At 36.8% G+C, this 23,942-nt stretch overlaps 1 protein-coding gene and 1 long non-coding RNA gene across 3 annotated transcripts in view; one reads left to right on the forward strand and one right to left on the reverse strand.

Moving 5' to 3' along the window:
* Positions 1 to 1,620: 1,620 nt before the first annotated feature.
* Ken (zinc finger and BTB domain-containing ken and barbie protein) overlaps positions 1,621 to 23,942 on the reverse strand; it is a 36,989-nt gene continuing 14,667 nt past the window's right edge. Inside the window, exons 2-6 of one of the 2 annotated variants that reach the window (XM_083031510.1) lie at positions 9,658 to 9,948; positions 9,369 to 9,541; positions 8,626 to 8,847; positions 8,194 to 8,485; positions 1,621 to 7,835 (exon numbers count right to left, since the gene is read on the reverse strand). In XM_083031510.1, coding sequence (XP_082887636.1) covers positions 7,362 to 7,835; positions 8,194 to 8,485; positions 8,626 to 8,847; positions 9,369 to 9,541; positions 9,658 to 9,945 — 1,449 coding nt within the window. In that variant the 5' untranslated portion in view covers positions 9,946 to 9,948 and the 3' untranslated portion in view covers positions 1,621 to 7,361. Of the gene's footprint in view, positions 7,839 to 8,193; positions 8,486 to 8,625; positions 8,848 to 9,368; positions 9,542 to 9,657; positions 9,949 to 23,942 lie in introns of both variants that reach the window. The other variant, XM_083031509.1, reaches the window with a different exon arrangement.
* Positions 19,759 to 23,942, forward strand: part of LOC145932522 (uncharacterized) — a 147,668-nt gene continuing 143,484 nt past the window's right edge. The window contains exon 1 of the long non-coding RNA XR_014424714.1: positions 19,759 to 20,990. This is a non-coding gene — a long non-coding RNA (uncharacterized LOC145932522). The remainder of the gene's footprint in view (positions 20,991 to 23,942) is intronic.

A 23,942-nucleotide genomic window follows, 5' to 3' on the forward strand; every position in this document is an offset into this window, starting at 1 on the left:
GCCTGGGCAAGCAGACGATGGTCATTGGTCAATGATGATGCGCCTACGAATATCTCTTGGCAAGTCCATCTTGCTCGGCGACGCGACCAAGAACCAGAAATGCAAGATCCATTATGCAACTTCAGAATGAACGGTACTTCCAGACTATAGACGCCAGCCCCTTCAGGGAACATTTCTAAAGCGAGGTCTTCTAACTACGTGGAATGCCAATGATTTCCCGGATTAAATAATGCGTGGTTAACGGATTAAAAAAATTTTGTCTCTCCGTATCTTAATTTAAATCCATGCTCCTTAATTAAAGATAGTTGGAGAGAAGCAATGGATGCCCGTAAATCGCTCTTCTTCAACGTTGGTTCATATTTATAGGTTTTTTCTTAACAACCTTTTTTTTCTTACACACGCTAAGTCACAAATACGTGTTACAATCTTCGACATTCTCTCGCATTAATTATAATTTTATTGTTGCGTGCAAATTGACATAATTTGCTATCATTTGATTGATAAAGTAACACGCAATTTATAATATATTGATAAAACTTGCACGCGTCAATTATTATACCGTAGATCATTATATATTATATATCATTAAATATTCAAAAATCTACACGTACATCTTATGTCGTTGGAAAAATACGATCAATATTTCCGTTAACGTAAACGTAAAATATCAATTTATTATTACACATGATTACTTATGTGACACATGTATAAATTGCGTCTACTTGTGCGTTCGATTATGAACAAGTTTCGAGAATGGTTCGTTCCTCTTCCTCATCCCCCTTCATTCATAGAGCCGGTTCCAGCGGAGAGCGCTGAAATCTCACGCGAACGCGTATTTACGTTCGGAGCAGGTGCAAAACCGAGAACGGAATCAAAACGAAGAGCGGCCAGATTGCCTGCACCGCGATGTAATTATGCAATCGACACCGCCGAGATTGGATGTACGTGGCATACGGCATCTTGCTGGAACGTAGCCCACTATGGTAACGGGTTTCGCGCTGTGTATGCGGCTTTTCTTTTTATACAAAACCGAAGTCCCTCGCCGGACCGTTAGGCGGCAACTTTACGCCTCTCCTTTTTTTGTGGGATTCTTTTACGAACCGCGAACCGCTAGGCGCGTTTCGTGAAAACGACAATTAGTGTTTCGGCATCGATGAACGACACGGTTTAAAGTAATCAAGTAGCAACGCGACAGCTACTTTCGATTTAACGTATTTTATCATCGGATTATATGGCTCGAGTCGACGATTAATATTAAAATAGGAATTACCGGTGTGTGACTCTACAGCACGAAATCTTACATATGTAAAAGATCCTTTCTCTACATTTTTATCTCCGAGCCATGCAATAAAATCTATTGCTTTAATGCCAAGTATTTTAATTAAGTATAATATAAAACGATCTTTTTCTTTTTTTTTAATTTTATATGAAATAATTTTCTAATTTTATTTTAAAAGTTTCCAAAAAAGTAAAAGTAAAGTAAGTAGTTCATATTATGTTAATTAGTAGTTTATATTATGTTTAATCAGAGTTTATTAAAATTGTTAAGATTGTTTAATATCTAAATTTGAAAAAGACAATTTCTCTATAAATTTTTATATAGATACAAATAAACCGGAATATAAAGGATGGGATGAGAGAAGGAAAATCGATACGTATTAGTTCGATTACGGTCGCTTTCTTTTATCTTGTCGTGTACACAGTGTTTCCATCTGAATTAATTTATTTTTTCGTAAACCTATGAACACTAAGAAAGCACACGAAGCTCGCGCCCCGCTTGGAAGATGCTTAAAATCTACAAAGTTTCACCCGGATGCCCGGAAATGAGGAAAAGAAGACACGCTATCTTCGCAAAACAATGATGAAGAATCGTAGCAAATTAACATTTTTCGCAGTTTCTACAAAATTAAATGCCAATTCATTCCTTGAACTTTTATCGGTTCTAAAACATTCAATTTATCATTCAACCGATTTAACATCGAATAATTCTATCAGGAAAGTGTTGTCTTACTCCACTCGTTCCCGATTAGTTACTCGAAACCGAAATTCGAGATCTTTATCTTTCTTTCTTTTCCTCGCCGATACGGACACAGTCCCAAGGGAGACATCCGGGTGCTTCTGTAGACGCGCTAAACATAATTAATTAACAATAAAATAATCTGTAATGCATAATCCTAGTGCGTTTATACGGCTCGAGAAGAGGGGACGACTGAAAGTCGGGAGCGCGTGACAAAGGTGGAAGGGAGAGTAAAGGGAGAACGGTGAGACAAAGCCGATCGTGTTTATTTTAATTATTTATAGGCGACTCGCAACAAGATCATTCCTCGATCGGTTTCCTCCCGCCTTCGCGAAATTGCAAAGATATACATACATACTTCCTGGTCACATCTATAACCGAACGACGGGTCCGTCGCGCCCGTCGATCACGAGAACGCCGCGGTGTCGCACGCTAAACAATAATTACTTTAGCTTTATTATCATTTAGTATCACATTACGTTCACTGTGTTTTGTGCTGGCCGTTTTCTGCCTGGCTTCGCGAGAGCGCACACTACCCCTCTACCTCGCTTTCTGCTCCGTTACGCTTCTTCATCACCACGTTCTTATCGTGATAGAAAAAAAATGATAAGACGAAGAAGACGTACCGATCGATTTGTCCCCGAGCGATTTGCGAAAACAAATTTCGATCGCGATCGAAATTTTCTCCCGCGCAACGCTTTATTTGACAGATAGACGAATTCGTATTACGAATTTCGTAATATGTCTTAAGACATATAATTGAGACTTTGAAACAGAAAGAAAAATTTACGTCGTTGTATAAATTTTATTTACACACGGCTATTTTATTAGCAGAGAGAGAACTCGGATATGAGATAAATTTACTGTCATTATAACATATATTTATGCAGTATATATTAAGTATATATTAATAAGAGTGTAATATCTTTCAAGTACAATTGCCGTTTAAATCTTATATAACAAAAATCTTGCTTGTCCAAAATGTTACATATTGTTTTAAAAACTAAAATTGCACTAAATCTGTTGTATAGTTGATCTTATTTACAATTTTCATTGAAAATGTCTTTGGTGGCGTATCGAAGTTACATTTTTTCGCTACCTCTTTTTTAGATTTTTAAATTTCGTATAATATACATATCTTGCTTATTTTGCGTTCCTAAGTCTTCATAATTGCGATTCGATCAATTGCTGTATTAAAGTACTATTTATACTTTCATCAATTTTATATATACATACATACATACATAGGTATATGGAATGTGTATTCATATTGAAAATAATAAGTTTTCGAGTATGTCTCTCTCTCGTTAATCCAATTCATTTTTTTTCATCTTTTAAAGTCACATTTCATCAAATATCATCGAGGTGGTTTTACAAACTTTTATGGAGCAAAAGAGAGGTCGAGGCCCTTCTTCAAGGCACCTTAGGTAATATAATGCCTATCTAGAAAATAAAAAAAAAAACATGACGACCTGCGTCAAACAAAAATGAAATTTATAGAGAGAAGAAAGCTATTTATACAACGATCTAACTAGCCTTAATAAAAGGTTAAATTAATTCGAATAAATCTTAAACTCTTGTACGTAAATTCATTATGTCGTTTCTTCCATTTCGTAAGCGAGCTCGTTATCGTCATATCTTAAACGCCTATGTCTCTTAATACTATGAACACATGAAATCACTGCCCAATCGACCAATTTGGACCCATTTGACAAGGCACTCGAGTCGCTGAGTTACATACCGAAGGGAAAACGAATGGGATATCAAGAATAGGGATGTAAAGAGGATGTGGAAAGAGGCGACGATGTGGAAGGCGGGATTTTAGAAGACAGAGCATTAACATTACGTCGACGTTTACTAGATATTACAATAAATTGCATCGATAATAATTTATAAACATCGTAAACGCGTCTTTCGCAATCGTTTTCGCTAACAATTTCCTTTCCTCGTCGTGTGATCTTCCCTTCGTTTCGTGATTTCTCATTTCTCTTTATCGTTTCAACATTCCGACAAAAGATACTTTCGTGTGTATTCGCGATCGAAACCGTATAACTAACATACATACGAGCAGTTAGTTCGAGGCGATTGGCGGGCAGGACACCTTAGATCTATACCTAAGACAGAAATCGGTGGAAAGTCGGTTGGTCCCTTTGCAATAAATGTAATAAATAAATTCTAGAGTTTCGTCTCTTTTTCCGCTCATTTTCCTATTTAACATTATTTACATCGTGGGGGATTAGTGTCGCACGCGGGCTGAGGTAAACGAGACGTATTTCCGGATGCCACGTGCCGCGATTAAAATAAAATATAACAACAAACAAGACGCGACAAAGAGACTGACGCTGCATTTATTATATACAAGCTCGTCAAGATTTGGCGCGTGATAATAATTGACTCTCGTGTTCGTTCACATTTGTCGTCCTTGTACTTTTTATGGTCGACGATCGTGTTCGATATATATACATATATGCATATGTACGGACGACGTCGATCATTAACAAAGGTGTCTTATCAAACTTATTGCTTATGCGTAACGATAAGATACTTTCTGAAAAATCGCAACCGAGCGACCTTAGTATCAAGATTTTTCATTTGTGTAAAATCAACTCTTTTTTTTATAAAGGCGCTTTCCGGTGCTGTGTGCTCTTCATATTCGAAGAAATGTACAATTTTTAATAAAACGAAAAGACATTGATATATAACTGTAAAAGTTCAAATAAGAAATGGACTAATAAAAGAGCCAAAAGATGCAAAAAGTAATCAAAAGAAATTACGTATATGTTTTTCGCTTCTTATTTTTCTTCTCGTTTTTGATAGGTTTAAAGACGTAAGGCTGGAATGAGGATGTATGAATTTTGCTTCCTCATAGAGGAAGCTTTGTTTTTTTTGTCATTTGATTTATTGAATATGATTCAAAGAAATGGCCGAAAAATATTCAAATAAAATAAAGATTTTAAGACAAGATTTTTGCGCCTCCTTTCTGCGCCTAACGTTTTATTAACTTTTATTAACTTATTTCCTATTTGAATTTTTGTACAATTTTTAATCGATATTTTTTATCTATATCTTTTTCTTTTTTCAAATATTAGATATAGATATTAGACATTATATATAAATTTATTTGATTCGAAAAAGTGATATACACCAAATATATCATGTATTTTATGTCTTAACAATTTGCATCTTGACATATTCAAACCGGGTGCATCGTATGCGGATATTTGTGTAGCATGTACGTATGTTAATCATTTGAGTAGATGACGTGTTTTTTTTTTCTCCAAAATATATTTAAATTTTATTTTATTTAACCCAGCGCAATTTTATATCTAATATTAATATCCCTCAAAAAAACTTAATAATTCTGAGCTTTACAATATATATAAGAGAGAAAAATTTATAATATTATTTATTATTTATAATATATATATATATATAATTATAGTAGAAAGAACTATGCCCAGTTTGGGCCCCGAGTGAACAATCATGAGACATATATCGATAGGAGAGTACTCATAAGAAGGAAATATGAAACAGAACTCCAGAGACATCGCCGTCACAAGAACAAAATCCGAATTTCTCTGACATGACGGTATAGATCGCGTCCAGGGACTTAGCCGGATTAATGAACTGTACCAATACCAAGTACAAATACAATATAATACATACCAATACCAAATACAGACATATTATTTCATTTCTAGACATATTATTTCAACGTCTTTGGTACAATCCGACGCAGAAAATTCGGACAAGAGCAGTGGTACATAATCATAATAGCAAACTTGGATAGCATTCAGGGAACTTGTTACAAGGTTGTGCTCATAGTACTTTTAAATTCTCTATTGATGCTCTATAATTCTAGCCATGTCTCATTACTGTTCACCGAGGGTCTAACTTTTCATATGAAACTGGGCATAGTTCTTTATTATATTAATTCATAATATGCACATATATATATATATATCACAGAATATATATTATATTAATATATAATATATAACATATTTTTTAACATTCTGATTGCGTAATATAACAAATATACTTTGTAAATCTCTGATTCAATTGTGCTGAGTTTTGATAATAGAACATTTCATAACAAAATAACTATAACTTATACTTTTAGCTAAATCCTCTTCATTTATCTCTCCCGATGTAGGTTAATATTAATATAAAATACGTACGTATATCACTGTTGAATAAGACAAAGAATCCAAACATTTATATATATATATATATATACAAATCTACACTGAGAGAATTTTCTCTTAGAATTTCTTTGATTAATATTTATCATAATAAAAATAATATCTTTTTCACAATAAAATATAAAACATGTTTGATTAATTTTACTAAACTGCATAGTAAAATTAATCAAACATATTTTATATTTTATTGTAATAGATGTTATTATTTTTATTGTGATAAATATTAATCAAAGAAATTATCATAAAATTCTTTCCATACGTTTCCATACCATATTGAATTGTCCCACGATTATCATGATTTTCAGGGTAAATTCTAAGAGAAAATTTTCTCTGTGTATACATTTAGATTTAGATAAAAGAAATACATTATTATTTCTTTGAATAATTAATATGATGCACGAATATCTATACGATATTCTATACGATAAATATATATACGATGCATTACGCCAAAAATTCAATTTTATGTGTTAGAACATTTGTAATATCTGGTGTACATTTCTTCGTTAAGACAACGACAATTTTGCAAGTATTATTTTGAAAAGAAAAAAATTTATGCGTTTTTTAACTTTTGAGAATAGCTTATAAATAATAAATAAAACACACAATAAAAAAAGATGAATAAAACATACAGAAGAAATTATAAACTTAGAAATAAATTCTATTTAGATGTGTAAATCTTCTTGATAAAAAAGTTTTTGAATATTACAAAAAAATTATCTAAAACTATTATGTAAAATGTTTTTTTGATGATACAACAAAAAGTTTAGAAAAAAAGTTAAAAAAAAAAATATTCTGATTATTTTTCGAGATGTCTTTTGAAAGAGCACTCGTACATTTTCAAACTTTAAAATTTTTTTGTACCAAAAACAAATAAATAAAAATAAAAATAAAAATAAAATTATGTTATTTAAAATTATTACTTAGAAAAAATAAAGTTTTTTTGATTGAGATAATAAATATCTCAGCCTGTATAAGCTAATACTTTAAAAATGTTCTAATCTAAATAAAAGTCGAGTCTTGTCGCGTCACAACGTCCTAATGAAATCCTAGGAGCGTCTCAGAAAATTTGCTCGAAGAACCTATGACTGCGCGCTCGAAGAGCACTCCTCAGCACCGGATGACCTTTGACCTTGTCGCTATTCGTGATTGTATTCGCGGTGTACATTTCTGGTGAGTAGTAAATTGTTGTGCGGCCCGGAGAGATGCCTGATGAGGTCCTGCAGGTTGACGAAATTGGACGACGAACAGAAGCAGCACGAGAACGTATTGTCCGGGGCGGCTATCACACCACGGTGCACCGAGCAGAGATGCTTCAGCAAATGCGCTTTCTGCTTGAACATGGATATGCAGAGTCTACACGCGAACGGCTTCTCGCCCGTGTGCACTCGCAGATGAGTCTTCAGATTCCACGACATGCCGAACTGCTTGCCGCAATAGTTACACCGATACTCACGTACGGGAGTAGACTTGGGCGGATCGTCCGTCGACGGCGGCGGCGGTGGTGCTCGGACTGGTGGCAGAGACCAGGTACCCCAGGGTGGCTCAAGAGTCGCCGCCGACGTCAGATCGGCGCTCGGTGGTCGATGCGACGGCGATGTCGCTGTTCTATCCTGCTGCACATCAATTGAGACTTGTTGATATCGACTCGAGCGGATTTGTAGATTTATAGGTATATTCGTGAAGAATCACGAACGAATCGCGTCTTTGTGAACTGAAATAAACGTCCAGTGAGCACGTGATGTCAGTCAGTCAGTCAGTCTACAATGTAGTCTTGTAGTGATATTTTTGCATTTTGAAATCAAGATTACAGAACAATTCAACGGTGAAACTTGAAATGTAAAATGTAAAAATAATTATTGAGATGCTCGTTAATTACGAGTTAATTAAACATACGGGGGGTTAATATTAATTGAGGTATTTATATGTAGGTATACAGAGTAAAAAAAAAATAAATTAGGGATAGTTTACCAGGTACGGTGGTGCCGAAACGCTTAGCGGGTGTGGCGCCTGCAACCTCCTGGGCGTTTCGAAGCCAGGATTGAAGGGTACGAAGGCAGGATTTTGCGCGGGAGCGTTGTGGAAACCTGGCCTTCGCTTGCGATGAGGCGTCACGACGTACGCCTCCGCAGGTGGGATCGGTATCTCCTCGGGTTTTCTCTTCCCGGATTCTAAACCTAACGCCAGCCGCGTCGCTAGCTGCCGCTTCCTCTCCTCGACTTCCTCGAGAGATTCTCGCCTTTCGAATATCTGCTTCTCAGGCCTGCAAACAAATCGAAACGTGAAAATTTGTTCGAATTTCCGTCACTTCTCTATGGTTCATAAAATGACTAAAAGCTTTGTACGTTAGCATTGGAAATTGACAGGACTATTGCGTAATGCGAAAATCAACGTAGATCTGACCTGTGTGTATCGTGCGAGTTGTCACTCGTGACGGAAGCGCCGGAATTGAGACTCAAATTAACAGGATCGGAGCTATCCCTTCTTCTAGGCGTTTCTATGTTGCTCTCTCTGTTATCCGTAAGACTCTCGCCTTCCACACCCTCCACATCCACTTCCGGCTCCTCTTCGCAGCCTTCCGTTTTAATAAGGACAGAACAACAGTCCGCGAGATTATTGGACTGTCTGAAAGACGTGACATTTTCATATTACAACAGAATCTTTATCATCTGAATTGCCATTCAAACATTCGATCATTTGAAAATAAACATTTCACGCGTATATCAGCATATATATATAAGTTTAGGCTACATTAAATCTATATAATATTTATAACGTAATAATAATAAAGATCTTAAATGATATTAAAAGTATTAAAAAAAAAAAAAACATAATTATAATGACAATTTTAAAAGAATTATATTAATATACTATACTAAATAATTAGCAGTTAAAAAAAACACTCAAAAAATAAAATAAAGACTGAAAAAATTCAATTATTGTTAATTATTATTTTGTGTGTAAAATTTACATAAAATTTATTATGTAATAAATACATTTTCTTTTCTCTCTTTTTCATGGAAGAAAATAATTTTTCGAGTTATTCAAATATTTTCAATTCATAGTTCAAGTAATAAAAAATGGTCTTTTTATTAGTCTATTCTTTTTTAATCTTAAGCTTGATAAAATACAAAACATCTACTAACCTGCCATCATATTGGGATTCATAACTCGAACTCTCCTGGCCTTCAGAGGGCTGTGGAGTCGATATTCTTTCGGGATCAGAATTACTAGAACTTTGAGGTTGATGTGGCCCAAATAACTCCGAATTAATTTGAAGAAGCTCGAAAAGCTCTTTCAACGGAGTAAACTCTGTCGACTAAACAAAATGAAATTAAAATTTTGCTTAACATTTTATAGACTTAAATTATATTTTCTGCAGCGTTAAGTTACAAGCGAATAATTTTTCTCCTTCTAAAATTTTAAAATTCGTACCGGTATCAGCGCTTCTCCGTTATATAAAAACTCCAACAAATGATTCAATTGCGTCTTTCGAACGCCAGACAAATGAACCACATGGTCCAGGGCTGGATTCCGAAGTAGAGTAGCTAAAAGGGGACTCGCTGCTGCCAAAACGACCCGATGGGCCTTCACGACGGACCCATCGTCGCATGCAAGGGTCACGTCCACGTGACGATCCCCGCTGTACCAAGCCCCGACCTCTGCGGCCAAGGTCGCTGGATGTTTCCCATAGTGGAGGGTCAGGAGACCGTCCGTATACATCGTCTGAAACAAGAATAAGAAACAGTAGCTTATTTTGAAGATTAGATTCGTTTTTGTATCACAATTTTCAAGATCATCTGCATTAAATATATTATCTGACAAAAAGAACTAGGAAATGACAAACGCGGATAGATTTACTTGTTACTTCTCAATAAATTAAAAAAAAAGGAAATCGTAGGTTTTTTTGCGTAAGTGAAATTATGTGATAAAAAGTTCATTCCGCGTCCTTAACCCAATAAACGGTCTCGCTGCCTCGCGTGTCACGAAGACAGCTTCGTTACATTAATTTCCTCCTTTCGTGCCTTGGCTCTCTTAAGAAACGACGGAAGAGACACTGACGTGTCATAAGATCATATTTCTCACGTTTCTCTTACATCTACGCAGCTCTCAGTTGACCACGTCAAACATGTTTAATGGCGTCAATTACCTAGTTAGATAATCTAAACCCCTCACGCATTCTTTTTTACTCATCTTGAATAATATATTTAATCACGTTTGTAACTATCTCAGAAGTTTATAAAAAAAACATGTTCATAAAAAATCACGAAAAAATAAATATTTCATACATTATTAACCGAATCGATATATATATATTTGATTGCCTTTATAAAATTTTCATATACTTGACTGACAATTATAGCGCAATAAATGTCGAGCGCGCAAAAGCCCACAATTTCTATATATATTTATTTATAATATACTTATACTTAATAGTTACCTAACAAATTAAGTACGTAATTATATGATTGAAGTTTTTTTTAAAGCCAAGTTTACGAACCTGTCCCGCATTACTGGAAAATCCATTAATATTGTTAATTATCAGTGGAATTTTACTTATTTTGCCGCAAATATAGGCTTTCTTTAGAATTTTCTCATCAAGTGTCGACGAATTGATAATAATTCGCTTTTAAATAGCTGTTATTAAAAAAAAGAAAACAGATTGATAGATTGTTATTACAACATAATCGTATAACAGTAAATCGTTGAGAAAACATCTGACTAATACTCACGATAACGATCGCGCAAGAAATATCCCATTCATCCGTATCCTAAGATTTGCAACAGTTTAACGCGGCCACGGCTAAGAATTGAGAATTAACGGCTGATCGAGCATTCCTTCGGTTTCTCAAGGGAAGTCTGGTGAGAGAAAGTTCAGTTTCACGACGGTTCATTCTCTCAAGGAGCAGAAGTATAACTAATATTATGAAACCAACGCTATAAACATCGACAAATTCCGCAATGTCAAAGTGTGTGCAATCATACTGAAAATATATTCGGCCAGTTTGCCCGCAAACTTTCATTTCTAGTGATATTTCCAAGAGAGAAGGAGAAAGAGAGAAAGAGTGCAAAAAATATATATTCATTAATTTATTGTTATATCTTTCTATAGTTTCATGTACGAACGATACTTACCAAAGTCTAATCCTACATTATTGTTTATACGACGGGCATTAATTATGTAAATGAGCATTTCAAAATTATAGAGCGGCAAAGTGATGGTATGCAGCATATGATCTAAGAGTACATCTCGCATATTCGCGCTGCCATGACCTTCAATCGATTGTCCGATCAAATTCGAAAGGGAAGACCTTGGATGAGAGTTACGAAGACGATCCATCGATGAAATTCTAAATTGTCGAAAGTAACGTAGCGGGTTCGCCCGGCGAATTGACATTAAGCATATAGATTCTCGCGCAGCCGGGCTATCGTTTATTCACTCTTAGATAACGTCTCATCGCAATGAATTCCTTTCATATTAGACGGTCGCAAAGCGCCGCCGTTACGTAACTGAAAAATCTACATCCGCCTGGTGTCCGTGCTTGCATAAGAAAATAATTTCGCTGGAAACCTTGGTACACAAGATAGATCGACAACGGAGAACGATACGTCTCTCTCCAGCACGCTTAAATCATTCGATCATCTATTAATATTATGAAATAGGAAGGTAGATATAAAGAAAAGAAGGACATTAAAAGAGAGAAGTTAATCTTTTTTTTATTTTATGACTAAGATGCATCAAAATAAACCGAGATAAATAAAAAAGAAGTTCGTAATGAGATTTTCGCATGTCTCACAAGAATGTATCATGATGGAGGGACGCGGGTAATTATCCGCAAAAGAGATTTAAAAAAGCGATTTAAAGAAAGAAAGAGAGAGAGAAAAGAGAAGAAGGCGAGTCCTTCGGGTAAGAGTTACGACGGCCATACGCGCGCTCACTCGCATACGTAAGTGACGTCTCGTCGGCGTGATACACGGAGAAAATCGCTAAATAAGGTAATCATTGCTGGACACCGCTGCCGCCGCTCTGCTGGTTAATGCTAGTAAGCAGCGGCTGAAGTTCAGGGTCGATCCGTGCTTGGCCGGCCGGCCGGATTACGTTCGCGCTTACGCGCTCACGTTCTTCTTTCTTCTTCTATTTAGGCCTTGAAGAGTTGCCGGGCAGGGTCTCGTGCCGCGCGCGCGCGCCTTACCACGAACGTAACAAATGACTGGACTTGAGTGTTACCCGTGCACGCCGCAGTTGCGAAGCGTAAGGGGAGGAACACTAAGTAAAGCGAAGTAAAGTGTGCCGCCATTTCAAGCCTCCTAGCGCGCATCAACTCAATACCAGAGCGCAACAACTGGTGATACGGATAAAATTGATCCTTACATGTCTGCTGAAGAAAAAACAAGATCGGTGTAAGGATCTTTTTCCACCACAGGAATTTGAATTTAATCACCGGAAATTAATTATACCAATTTTAAGCCTCGCATCAATCGCACTTCATTCCTGATGTGTCGAGATAATAGACTAGCAAACATAATTAAACAGCTTCGCCGTCCCTCCTCGTCTGAAAATTCATCTTGCATAGAAACTTGAATTTATCAAAATTATTTCAAGCCTTCCTAGAGAAAATTAAGACGTTTTGAGGATGTTTAAAATACGTAGGATGTCTTTTAAACACACGTGTTGCCCGGGTTGTCTTCTTGCTTCATCCACGAGATGAAGTAGTCGATCGGGTACCAAATATCGAATAAGCATCAAGTTTACTTCTCCATCTGACTTTATTGCCCTTATTTGAAAATCCATTTTATATTTTATCAAAGCATTTGTTATCAAATTTTATCCAAGCTGAGGAAGAAAAAATATGTTGCAATATACAAGAAATTCAAAGAGAGTAGCGAGTTGAAATGGTGCGATTTTACCAGTCAAGTCATGCCTTTCGCTCTTGTACGTGCTGTGCTCTGCTGCGCCGAGAACAAAACTGCCTCTGAAAAGTACTCCGATATTCGGTGTCGGTAAGCTATCTCATTTTAACTTCGGTTGATACTCAATGCGAGAGAGAAATTGTTCAATGTATAAATAATAAGGCTTACAAGACATTTGACTGTAAAATATACTTGAATTTAAAAAAAGTTGCAAAATAATTAAACACGCACACATCGACAAAAAATGTATATCTTATAGATAGCATATCTTTTCTTTTAATTAAAAAGAATCAGAAACAGTAATATTATTTTGTATAATTAATAATTTTCTATTATTTAATGAAAACTCAAAGATTTCTGCCTGAGTATTGCGTGAAGAAATGTCAAGTAATCATTATTTTTAATATACTTGTTACGCAATTATTATTTAGCAATAGCATAGTTATCGAAATTTATCAAAATTAAATGATACCTTTATTTTATTTTTGCTGATTATTTTTTATTTATGTTATTCATTAAATGTAGCCCGATTAGCAACATATATAGTTACGAAATTGGAAATTGGAAGGCTGTAAAACAGTAACTAAATTTTGAAAAAATTCAAAAACATTAATTATTATCGATTGACTTTGATAAAGACTAACTTCTGATATTTTACTTTGCATTTCAAATTTTGAGGGCGAATTTTAAATACATCTCATAAAACAACAATAGCTTCTTGACTCTCATTCCTTTATACGTTGAAAACTGACACCAATTACATCGCGCTTTCGTCATCGCTCGCAGTGAATCATTCGAGACCGAATTTGTAATATGCTATATGCTGGCAGTGACAGAAAAAAAAAAAGAAAACGAGTACAATGTAGTGATATATACAATTGATGCAGAGCTGATTCCTGAGGTCGGGGAACGTCAGATAAGAGGAGAAAGTCGACAAATTCGTAAACTTCTACCGGGCGGATCGACCGATGTTGCCGCTCGTTTATCGCTGTTGCTGCTGTGTATTTGTGTATATATGCGTGTATATGTGTGTGTACAAACACACATCTCCATGCATACACATGGACGTATGCGTGAGTGTACTTTCCTTTCGGTTAGACGGTTTGACTGCGTACGCGCGTGCACATACATACATATATAGGAGCGCGAGGCGACGATGCACGGTACACGCGAGCATTATAATCTCCTATCCGGATGGCGGACGTTACGATCTACCATTGAATCGAACAATGGCGAAACTGGGTTACGCAAATGTCGAGGCTGGAAATTAAAGCGCGAGACCACCGGAGGGGGCTAAAGCGCGGGCGGGAGAGAGAATTCACGTCGTCGCGGCCGAGCGATGAAAAAGATCGCGCTCCGTTGAAAAACGCGGGCTTAATCGTAGGAAATGAGCGGTTCGTTAAACCCAATTGCGTAAGACGATTTTTCAAAATTTTTACGGATGTATTACACATACGTAGGCTATAATATCTCTATACATTATACGCTACGTCCTTAGCTTATTATTAATTCCTCGATCGACCTTTGTCAATGTTGATAATTTTTGATATTTTAATCTGCACAAAGTAAAAGCTTTCGATTCAATATAATTTGTGTCTAAATAAATAATGAAACCTTATTTGTCAATAATTTTTGAATGAATTATTATTAACAGATTCAGAATTATAAGGCTAACAATAAGCTTTATAAAAAATAATTTGAATATCCCATTAAATTTTTTCTTAGAAAAAAATCGAATTATATGTTAGGAATTAATAACGAAAGAGAAGCGACGTTATAATAGTGTTTTCAAATCACTTTACTGACGAGCGCATGGTTTTTATAGCCCGCGATCGATCGTTTCAATACTCAATATCTTTCTCTCGTGGTTTTCAGAAATTGCGGATTTGTACAGTTGTTTATTTCAAAAAAGAAAAAAAAAAAGAAAAAAGAAGAAAAAACATACAAATCGTGACAGCGCTGATTAAGGTAGGGCAGCTCAAACCGCGGCTCAAGCCGACCAGCACGGATTGAGCAACGCGGAGAGAGAACTCGTTACGGGGACCTGTAATGGGGCCCAGGCGTTTCCGCTCTATTTTTTGTAAACCCAATTACGTTTCGCTAGTCTGGATAGGCTATGTTTCGCGGTCTCATTGTGCTCGTATATACTCGAACTACCATCGGTACCCACTCGTTTGGAACACTAAGCAATACCCCATGGAGAAACGATTCTGTACCGCAGAAGTGCAGTCGTTTAAGCTCACAATCGGAGTGAAGTTTTTCGAAAAGAGATGATCCGCGACATCATCGATCCTTCACGATACATTAAGCGAAGACAAGGGATAACGCCTGGTATTTCTTCTTTTATGAGTATTAGGATCTTTTCGTATTCTTAGCATTCTTATGGCATCATATAAATAAATAAACAAAAAGATTTAAGTTAATAACGTTCATTAATATATAATGATTGCATTCCTCTCTCTCTCTCTTCATTCGCGTTTGTATTTCTCTCAAAGAAAATTACGTGCCTTCTTCAGAATCAAAGAAATGATGAAGCTGCAAATGTCAATTAATTTGTGTCCATAACTATTATAACAATTATTATAAAACGAGAAAAATAAAATAAAATGAAATTGCTTCTTTAAAAACTGATTGATCAGCTAAAAAACTGATTGATATCAATTTTTATTCTCTCTCTCTCACGAGATTCAACTTCAATTCGGCGAGGTATGATAAGAAGAATCCGCACCTATTTTCGAATCTGGCGAACTATAGTTTACGTTCGATTCGCGGACAGTCGATTTGATATCGCGTTTGTGTTTCCGTCGTCCAAGAATAGCTTCGTGGTTCGCTGACTTCCCGTAAATGTGCGCGGCCGCGCATTGTATTTCTCGTCTCCCAGGAACGAAAACGCGCTGGCCCCCGGGAGGCAGGGTTATGACACCCCGTGAAACCGTGAGGTGACTCACACCTTTCCTCGATTTCGAATCATCATTTTCCACCTGGTCTCTCACGCTCTCCCTTTTGCGCATCGCTCCGTCGACTGTGACGTGCTCTCTCTTTCTTTCTTTCCTTCTCTCTCCCGCTCTTTCTCTTTCTTTCCCTTCAACATCTTCGCCTTTTTCTGTGTGTGCTGTTCTTCCCCGTTTCTTTAAAAGGTTGTCTTTCGCAACCCGAGTATTTGAAACCCCATCATTGAACAACAACACATTAGTGTCCGGAAGAGATCGACGAACGTGTCCTTAATCGAAAGTGTACATGCGTGTCTGTATTGTAAATTTTATCGTGTGAATTTGGTTGTCTGACCCTGTTGTCAAAATAGAAGTGACAAAAGAAATCATCAGTTTAATTCATTCACACATCTCGATATTGTACGCTAATGTCTGTCGCAATTGTATGTCGTACATCGTAATCTGCGATTTATTCTCAATCATTATAGTTGATAGTGTAATATTCCGAAAGGGAAAGAGAGAAATAGAACCGCGGTTGCAGTCACAAACTACGGAGAGCCTGGGTTATCTCGACGGAGTAGATACTACGTTTAATGTTATTGTGCTAAATTTTCTCTCCTCTCGTGTCATATTAACACATAAGTATTTGTGTCACGAAAAGCAACGACAAGAGAGAACTTCTTACTTCTCTCGCAAGAAGTCGCAAAGAGACTCGGAATCAACCGCTTTAATTCGAGTCTCGAAGAGAGAGAGAGAACGACATATCTATCAACGTTTCTGAATTTAAGAGATCAGCTGATCCCAGCCATGATCCCCTTTACATCTGGGATCAGCGCGATTATCATTTGCTCCCTTTGGAGAATCCTGAGTTACTCCCGTAATTAGAGAGACACGGAATTTCGCGATGGATCGACCGACCCACCAGACCAATCGGCCATTGCGTAGAGACGAGGTGCCAAAAATAGCAACGCGGTCAGGGCGGCGGTGGACTTGTCTTTTTTTTTTATACAGGGGAGCGACATAAAAGTTTCCCGCGCTCGATCGGCGCTCGCAGTCGCCGAGTCACCGGATACATTTCGTTCAAGGCCAGAAAGTAAAAAGCCTTTTCAGCTGCACTTACCGTACCGAGCTAGCCGAGTAGCTCTAACTGGTACATGCGCGCGCGCGATCATACGCACACACCATCAGGTTTATACACGCGATGCACGCGACACGGCCTTGTGTAAGCTCGCACGTGTAACTATATGTGTATGCATTTTATGCACGCAAGTGTGCGTGTATGTATGTACGATTGTGTGTACGTATACGTGTGCATGCGAGCGCGAAGGCGTCCCTCCCGGTCTCTCTCTCTCTCTATCTCTCCCGTCCCCCGAAGCGAGTCCGCGAAGCGGCTAGTTACATGATCCATTCATTATATAAGAACAATCGTCTCCTCTAATAGACATGCTCCATCATTGTGAATCTGAAGGGCATGCTCGGTGTACGCGTGCGTCGTACACTCCTCTGCGTGATGCTTCCAGCGAAGCGGACGAAATTGCGCTCATCTCTCGGGGCTACCAAAAACCGAAATTCGACCGAAGAAATTTGGACCGAAGGTCACCGAAGGTGACCGTGGGAATCTTCTTCTTCACGCGACTGTCAATCGTGACGATACGATTTTTGGCGTTCGCCAACGCGATATTAGCTCCACATTTATCTAATAAAAAAAAAACACGATGAGAGAGCTAGCGCGAATGTACTTAATTACACTTGTTTCATAATGAACGACGGTCTTTCCGGATGCACGGAATGCATTGTACTATTCTTTAATAAAGCGTCTTCTTTTCGCCACTGCTGGACCAGTGTTTTCAGAACAAAATTCGCTGTAACATCCGGGCGAAAACATGTTTCTTTTTTGCATTGCGCAATAAGATTGCAAAAATTGCGAAGAAAAAAAAATATGTTTAAAAATCTTGATCGATGATAAATAATCTTGCGGAAGAAAAAATAATGTCCGGCGGAAAAATTTTCGAGTCGTGTTCAGATGGAGAACGGCTCTCGTTCTCCAAGGAGAGAATCTATCCTAACTTGATCATAGTTCATCATTCGCAAACACACTCGCGATTTAATTTACTTCTTTGCTGACTTTGTGTAATCCCAGTATTACTCCCGTTTATTCTTTTACGCCGATTTCGCATCATCACGCACACGAATACACATATATGTATATGCGCGTGTGTGAATCGGCCTTTATGCCACGAGCTTCTCCGCACCGCGTTGCTCTTACATAACGCGCGCGCACGATCGTTTCTCTTAAACGGAGACGTCGCCTTCACCGCCATGTAATAATCCAAAGGGCACTCTTGTCCTGCGCCCGACAGGGAAATCGACGATACTTACGGCCATCCGTTTGGTATTTCAAAAGTGATTTAAATACCATGAGCGACAGATAGCATTTCGATAATTTTTATAACGCCTTAAGAAAGGCTGGAGAACCTTTCTAATTTGGCCAATTATATTAATTATATTAACAGAGTTTCGCCACATAATTAAAAGTACCGTCCCATTAACATCATGCTTTTAATTGCATTATATTCTACATTATATATAACAACATTGACGCTTCTTAAATTAAATGTAAATATATGAAAAGTAATGAGATCTTTCAAGCTGTCGAATATCAGAACTCGGTGCAAAAAATAATATTTATTCAAAATATATTTGTCAAGTTTTTAAAATTATATATTATATGTGCGTGTGTGGAATAAGAGCAGAAACACACATGTTTTGTGTGCGTTTCTGCTAACATCATCCTCTGTGCTAATTTAACTCGAAAAGTAAAAGTATGTTTAAAAGTGACATAATAACTCTGATAAATTCTATTATCGGAAACAAACATGTCTATATAAAGATCGCGTTTTCTCGCGCGTCTCCGCAGCATCGAAATCTAAACTCAGCGAAATTATATCGGTTTCTGAAGACGCTGCGTGCTCCACAATTTTGCCGAGATGTCCAACGATACCATATGCGCTTTCGTTCGCGCAGCGAATCCGCGGACTCGTTGGTTGTCGGGAAAATGTGTGCGACGATGCCGAGTCGGCGTTACATAAATCGCGCTGTAAAACGAGTAATTTGATTACGTGTAAAAAAAAAAAGACTACGACTATACATATACAACACGCAGGTAGATCCGCTCCTGCTACAACCCGCGCAAATCACCGGATAAGCGCGCGCGTTCTCACAAATTGTAATTACTCGTCCTGTCACGAGTCGTGCGCTTTCGTTCGTCATCCCGTCGTTTGTGTACTATATATATCGCGGTTACATTATAAACGTACATTATCCCCAGAAGGTGGTACCTTCCTCGTTCTCGTATTCCCCCGATTGTGCGATGATAATCTTCCGCTTCTACTTTTCTCTCGGAAGATTAAAGAAGTCGCGCGAATTAAGTTCCCAAGCGCGTTCTGCGTAGTTTTTTGCGCGTTTTCCATTTAAATTTTCTCGGGAAACTGTGCGTGAGATGGGAATAATTTTAAATTTGAACCGTCCGTAATTTCCTTTGATTACAAGTAAAAAGTTTAATTAATTCAAATATATAGAACTTTCTCTTGCTTATTAGGAAAAAATTATTCTCTCTAGTTATATCGTCTTCAGAAACCTATAACTCTTCTTCATCGAGAGAAAAAAAAAAGATATTTTTTAAAAAGTTGTCGAATACCATCGCGGTTGCGTAACGCGGTTGCCTCTTTTCCCGGCGCATAATCTTGTTTTGTATTGACAGACGAGAATGGAAATAGGAGTGTGTGACGGGCGGAGGAGATTCGGATGCGCTCAATGTCAAAGAGCGCGCGGGCTCTCGTCAGCTGCAACTTTTACTGCGCAGCAGTAAAGAGAGATGCACGCGCCGCGCCTGACGGCGGGGATTAGTCATCTCCGATCCGGAGAGATCTGATTGGAGTCTGCATGCGCGATCGGGAACTATTAAACGGAGATGACCTTTCGCTACGTTAGATCTACATACACCCACGTCGCGGCCGAGAGACGCGCGTGCACGCGTGAGCGTTACGCAAGAATGCCCAGTGTTCTCTCTACGCATATCCCCTCGTGCTCTATACGCGTGCATTCTTGCTCTCTTTCTCTTTCCGTGCACTCCTCCCTCCCTCACCCCTTTCTGCACTTCACCACTTCCTCCTCTCTTACGTGTTGTGCAGTTTCCCGTCTGACAGAGCCGCGCATCACCGTTTCGCATCCGAAAGGCATCCATTGCAGCGTGTTTTATTGAAGCGAAACTTTATTTCAGAACCGTCTAGTAAAAATCTGACAGGCCTTGCAATATTATATTTGCTATATATTATTAATTGAATTTTTATAAAAAGAAGAAACAAAAAACAGAAAGGTTTTTTGCGCTTTTTCATTAATTTATCTTACTTTAAAAGAAGATGCTCCAACTCTCCTATTATTATAAGAGCATAACTGTCCTTACAATTCAGCGTAATTAAAGTATAATAAATCGATTGAAATTTCATATCCTGCAAAACATTAATATATATATATGAATTACAGAATTGTGTAATTAATTATCATGTTTTTTTTTTCTAAGAAAACACCTGTTAACATATCGAATGCATATCGTTATATAACTTTCCGACGTTGTATTTACTGTTAACTGCAAACATCGTTATTAACTCGAAACGTTTTTTTCTTTTTTTTTTACAGAAAAACAGTGCCAGAGAGTGGAAGTCGGAAGATGCAGATAAATTTTTTCCCGGCAACGCGCTATACACGAGCGCAACCTCTCACACGTCGCATTTACATTCTCCATCTCGGAAACGCCTCGGGAATATATTTCAATACAGAGCTATAAGATTGCTGCTTTTGGCATGGCCTTGCGTCGCGTGTAAGTGAGTCAGGCGGAAACAAGAAATGTCGAGCGAAGATCGCTTCGCGGTAAGTTAACTCTCGCTCTCTTTACAATTTCGCTAATAATGCATCTCCGTTCCACGGAACCCTGCGGCTCCGAGCGCTTTAGCGGGAATTTAAAATTGTGAAATCATCGCCTACGAAAGAAATAAAAAAATACGTGTAACAAAAATATTTCTCCCTCTCTCTCTGAAAGATTAAGATATATTATGACAGATAATTTAATTTATTTTATGTGCGGAAATTCCAATATATGAATACACCGATTATTATCTTTCGCATTTCGAGAGCTCGATCCATTGCATGATATTAATCCCGGATCATAATTTGGGAATTAATCCGAAAAAGGAAAATTTATTAAGAATCGCCCATCTTAAAAAAAAATTTTGCCATTACGTGTGCGATTAAAATCGATTTTTTTTCGCTGTTGATACCTTTAACGTTCTCGAGTATACTGTTTTCGATAATGCTGATTACATCGCGAATGACAATTTTTGTGGCTGCTATCTGTCCGCCATCGCCGGAAGCGCAACGTAGGATACTTGTATAGAATTTCATACGATCGTTTATCGCGATAGCCGTCGTACTTTAATCATAACGTGACTTTCATCTACATAGCTAATCAGACAATTCTGTTGTGCCGCGTGGCAACCTTGAATAATTATTCCTGTTTCCATCGTTGTTGCGCTGTCGTTTTTCCTCGCGAACAGATCTGCCTAGCCGTCGACGAAGAAACACGCCAGGGAATCGATATCGTCCGAGAGACTTTGTCGGCCAGATCGACGATTTGATCTAAGTCTTCGATTATTCACGCTTGATCGGTCAGCGAAGAGATTTTCGATGCGTTACGTCGATTTTTTCCAATCTTACGTAATTTTATTCGTCGCGATCGATCTTTCGTGCATCATACCTTCACTTTTCAAACGCGAAACTAATTTTTCGAACTAATTTTTTTTCAAGATTTTAAAATGACTCATATAGTATCCCGGATTATTAACCGCGATTTTCTTCTTCCTTCATCTATAGATTTTTCGATGAATTCGATGAGTTAATTGTTTCTTAGCGAGAATGTAATCGAATATATCATGTATGATGCTAATTCGTCGCACGTTTCATAAGCATAGTGAAGGTAAGTCTTCTGTCAGCTTTATAAAGATGTTATATAAGCGAAGGCGAGAGAGAAAAGTGCATCCTGTTATAGACGCATCACCACACCCGCTTCTCGTCACGATCCTTTCAAATTGCGCGCGAACGTAACGAGACGCGGCTCGTGTGTACAAAGTCGCATAATTATTATAATTCGAGGTAATGTTTAAACATAGTTTGAATATTAATAACGCGCCGATTATGTCTCACAGCAGGATATCTTTTAATTTGCATTACGCTACGGTCGAGGAAATCCAGGATAAGATATCCTCGCCTCGATAGTCTCGATATTATCCGCAGCTTTATTTTTCTTAAGCACGAACTTAAATAAATCTTTATTTCCGACATGGAGATCGCCTGCAATAACTCTTTCTCTCATATCGAAAAATTTGTCTCTTTATATCCAAAAATATAAACATCTCTTTGCCCTTGTTCGTAAGATAACCAACTCTTGATCAATCAATTTCGTGATATCGATCTTAAAAAATCAGGGAACAATAAAAAAATCGGGATTTTTTTATAATTTTAATTTCGGGTATAATTTTAATTTTGAAACATAATGTGACTATAATATAATAATTGCAATTTCATTGCATATTATGTTTTAATATAAATAATGATTGATTTAAAACTAAACTGATAAAATTCTTAAAATAAAATTAACAATCATCAACCAAACATAAAAGCAATAAAAAATCAACATAAAGTGTTTTCTTATATCATACAAATAATATAAATAATTATGAAATACAAATAATAAAAGAAAATTCTAGAATTAATTTTATACCTATATGAAATTTTATTATACTTAGTATGATCTATTATTATATTGTTTTACTATTATTATTGATATTATTGTTTTATATTATTTAATGTTATGTGAAAAATCGGGACAAATGGCGTCCCGTCTAAGGTTCTTTCAGGACGCTTCTAATGAAAGTCGAAATTCAGAATGTCTCTAAAAATTCAGTTGGCCACCTTACTTGTTCGCGTCGATTTTCTCGAGCATTTCGATTGCAGCGTGCAGAATTGTACACGGACTAAAACAATGCACAACAGCTACCTAAGCGATATATCGTACTTTTATGCTCGTCCACATCGCGGGTTGGACACTTACATAATCGCAATGATCTCACATTGTGGGTGGAGACTTGTTGCTAACGCGTTCTATTCGCACGCGAGCACAGCGGTGAGCACATTTCAAATGCAGATTTTTTAAAATAATCATGAAATCATCAAATATAGTCTGTATTTCTCGTTTTTAAATATTTAAAAATATTTATATTTAAAAATATTTATATTTCTTTCTGTGAGAATAACAGAGTACAAATATTAGTAGGAAGTATTTATTTATTTCAAATGCTAATGTGTTGTGGTCGATTAAAATCATTGTTTTAAAAGAAACAAATTCTTATTTTAAATAATAATATTTGAAGTCTTCATTAAACTTGTGTTATTTAAATATTGTTTCTTGCAATTATGCAATAATAATCTTTTTCTATCCTTAACTATCGTTTATATAATACTAATTTACAAACACAATTAGCACGATTTAATACAACGTAAATGGAAAGAATTTAGAAGTCGTAAAAGCAAAATAAATAGAATATGAATATAAATTCGTGAAAATAGTATTCTCAAATATTTCGCTGTTCACACATATTTAATTAAAAAAATAGTCAATTAAACAATTAAATTGGATAATAATTAATAATAATAATAATATAATGAGATAAATAATTAATCTAATTAATTAAAATTTCTAACAAAAAAACATGTATTTGAAATATTTATTTTTGATTCGTAATATCAATTAAATATTTTTTACACGTA

This window comes from Prenolepis imparis, unplaced genomic scaffold, assembly GCF_030444845.1.
Source record: "Prenolepis imparis isolate NDT839.2.m4 unplaced genomic scaffold, iyPreImpa1.0 SCAF_2, whole genome shotgun sequence".
NCBI classification, from domain to species: Eukaryota; Metazoa; Arthropoda; class Insecta; order Hymenoptera; family Formicidae; genus Prenolepis; species Prenolepis imparis.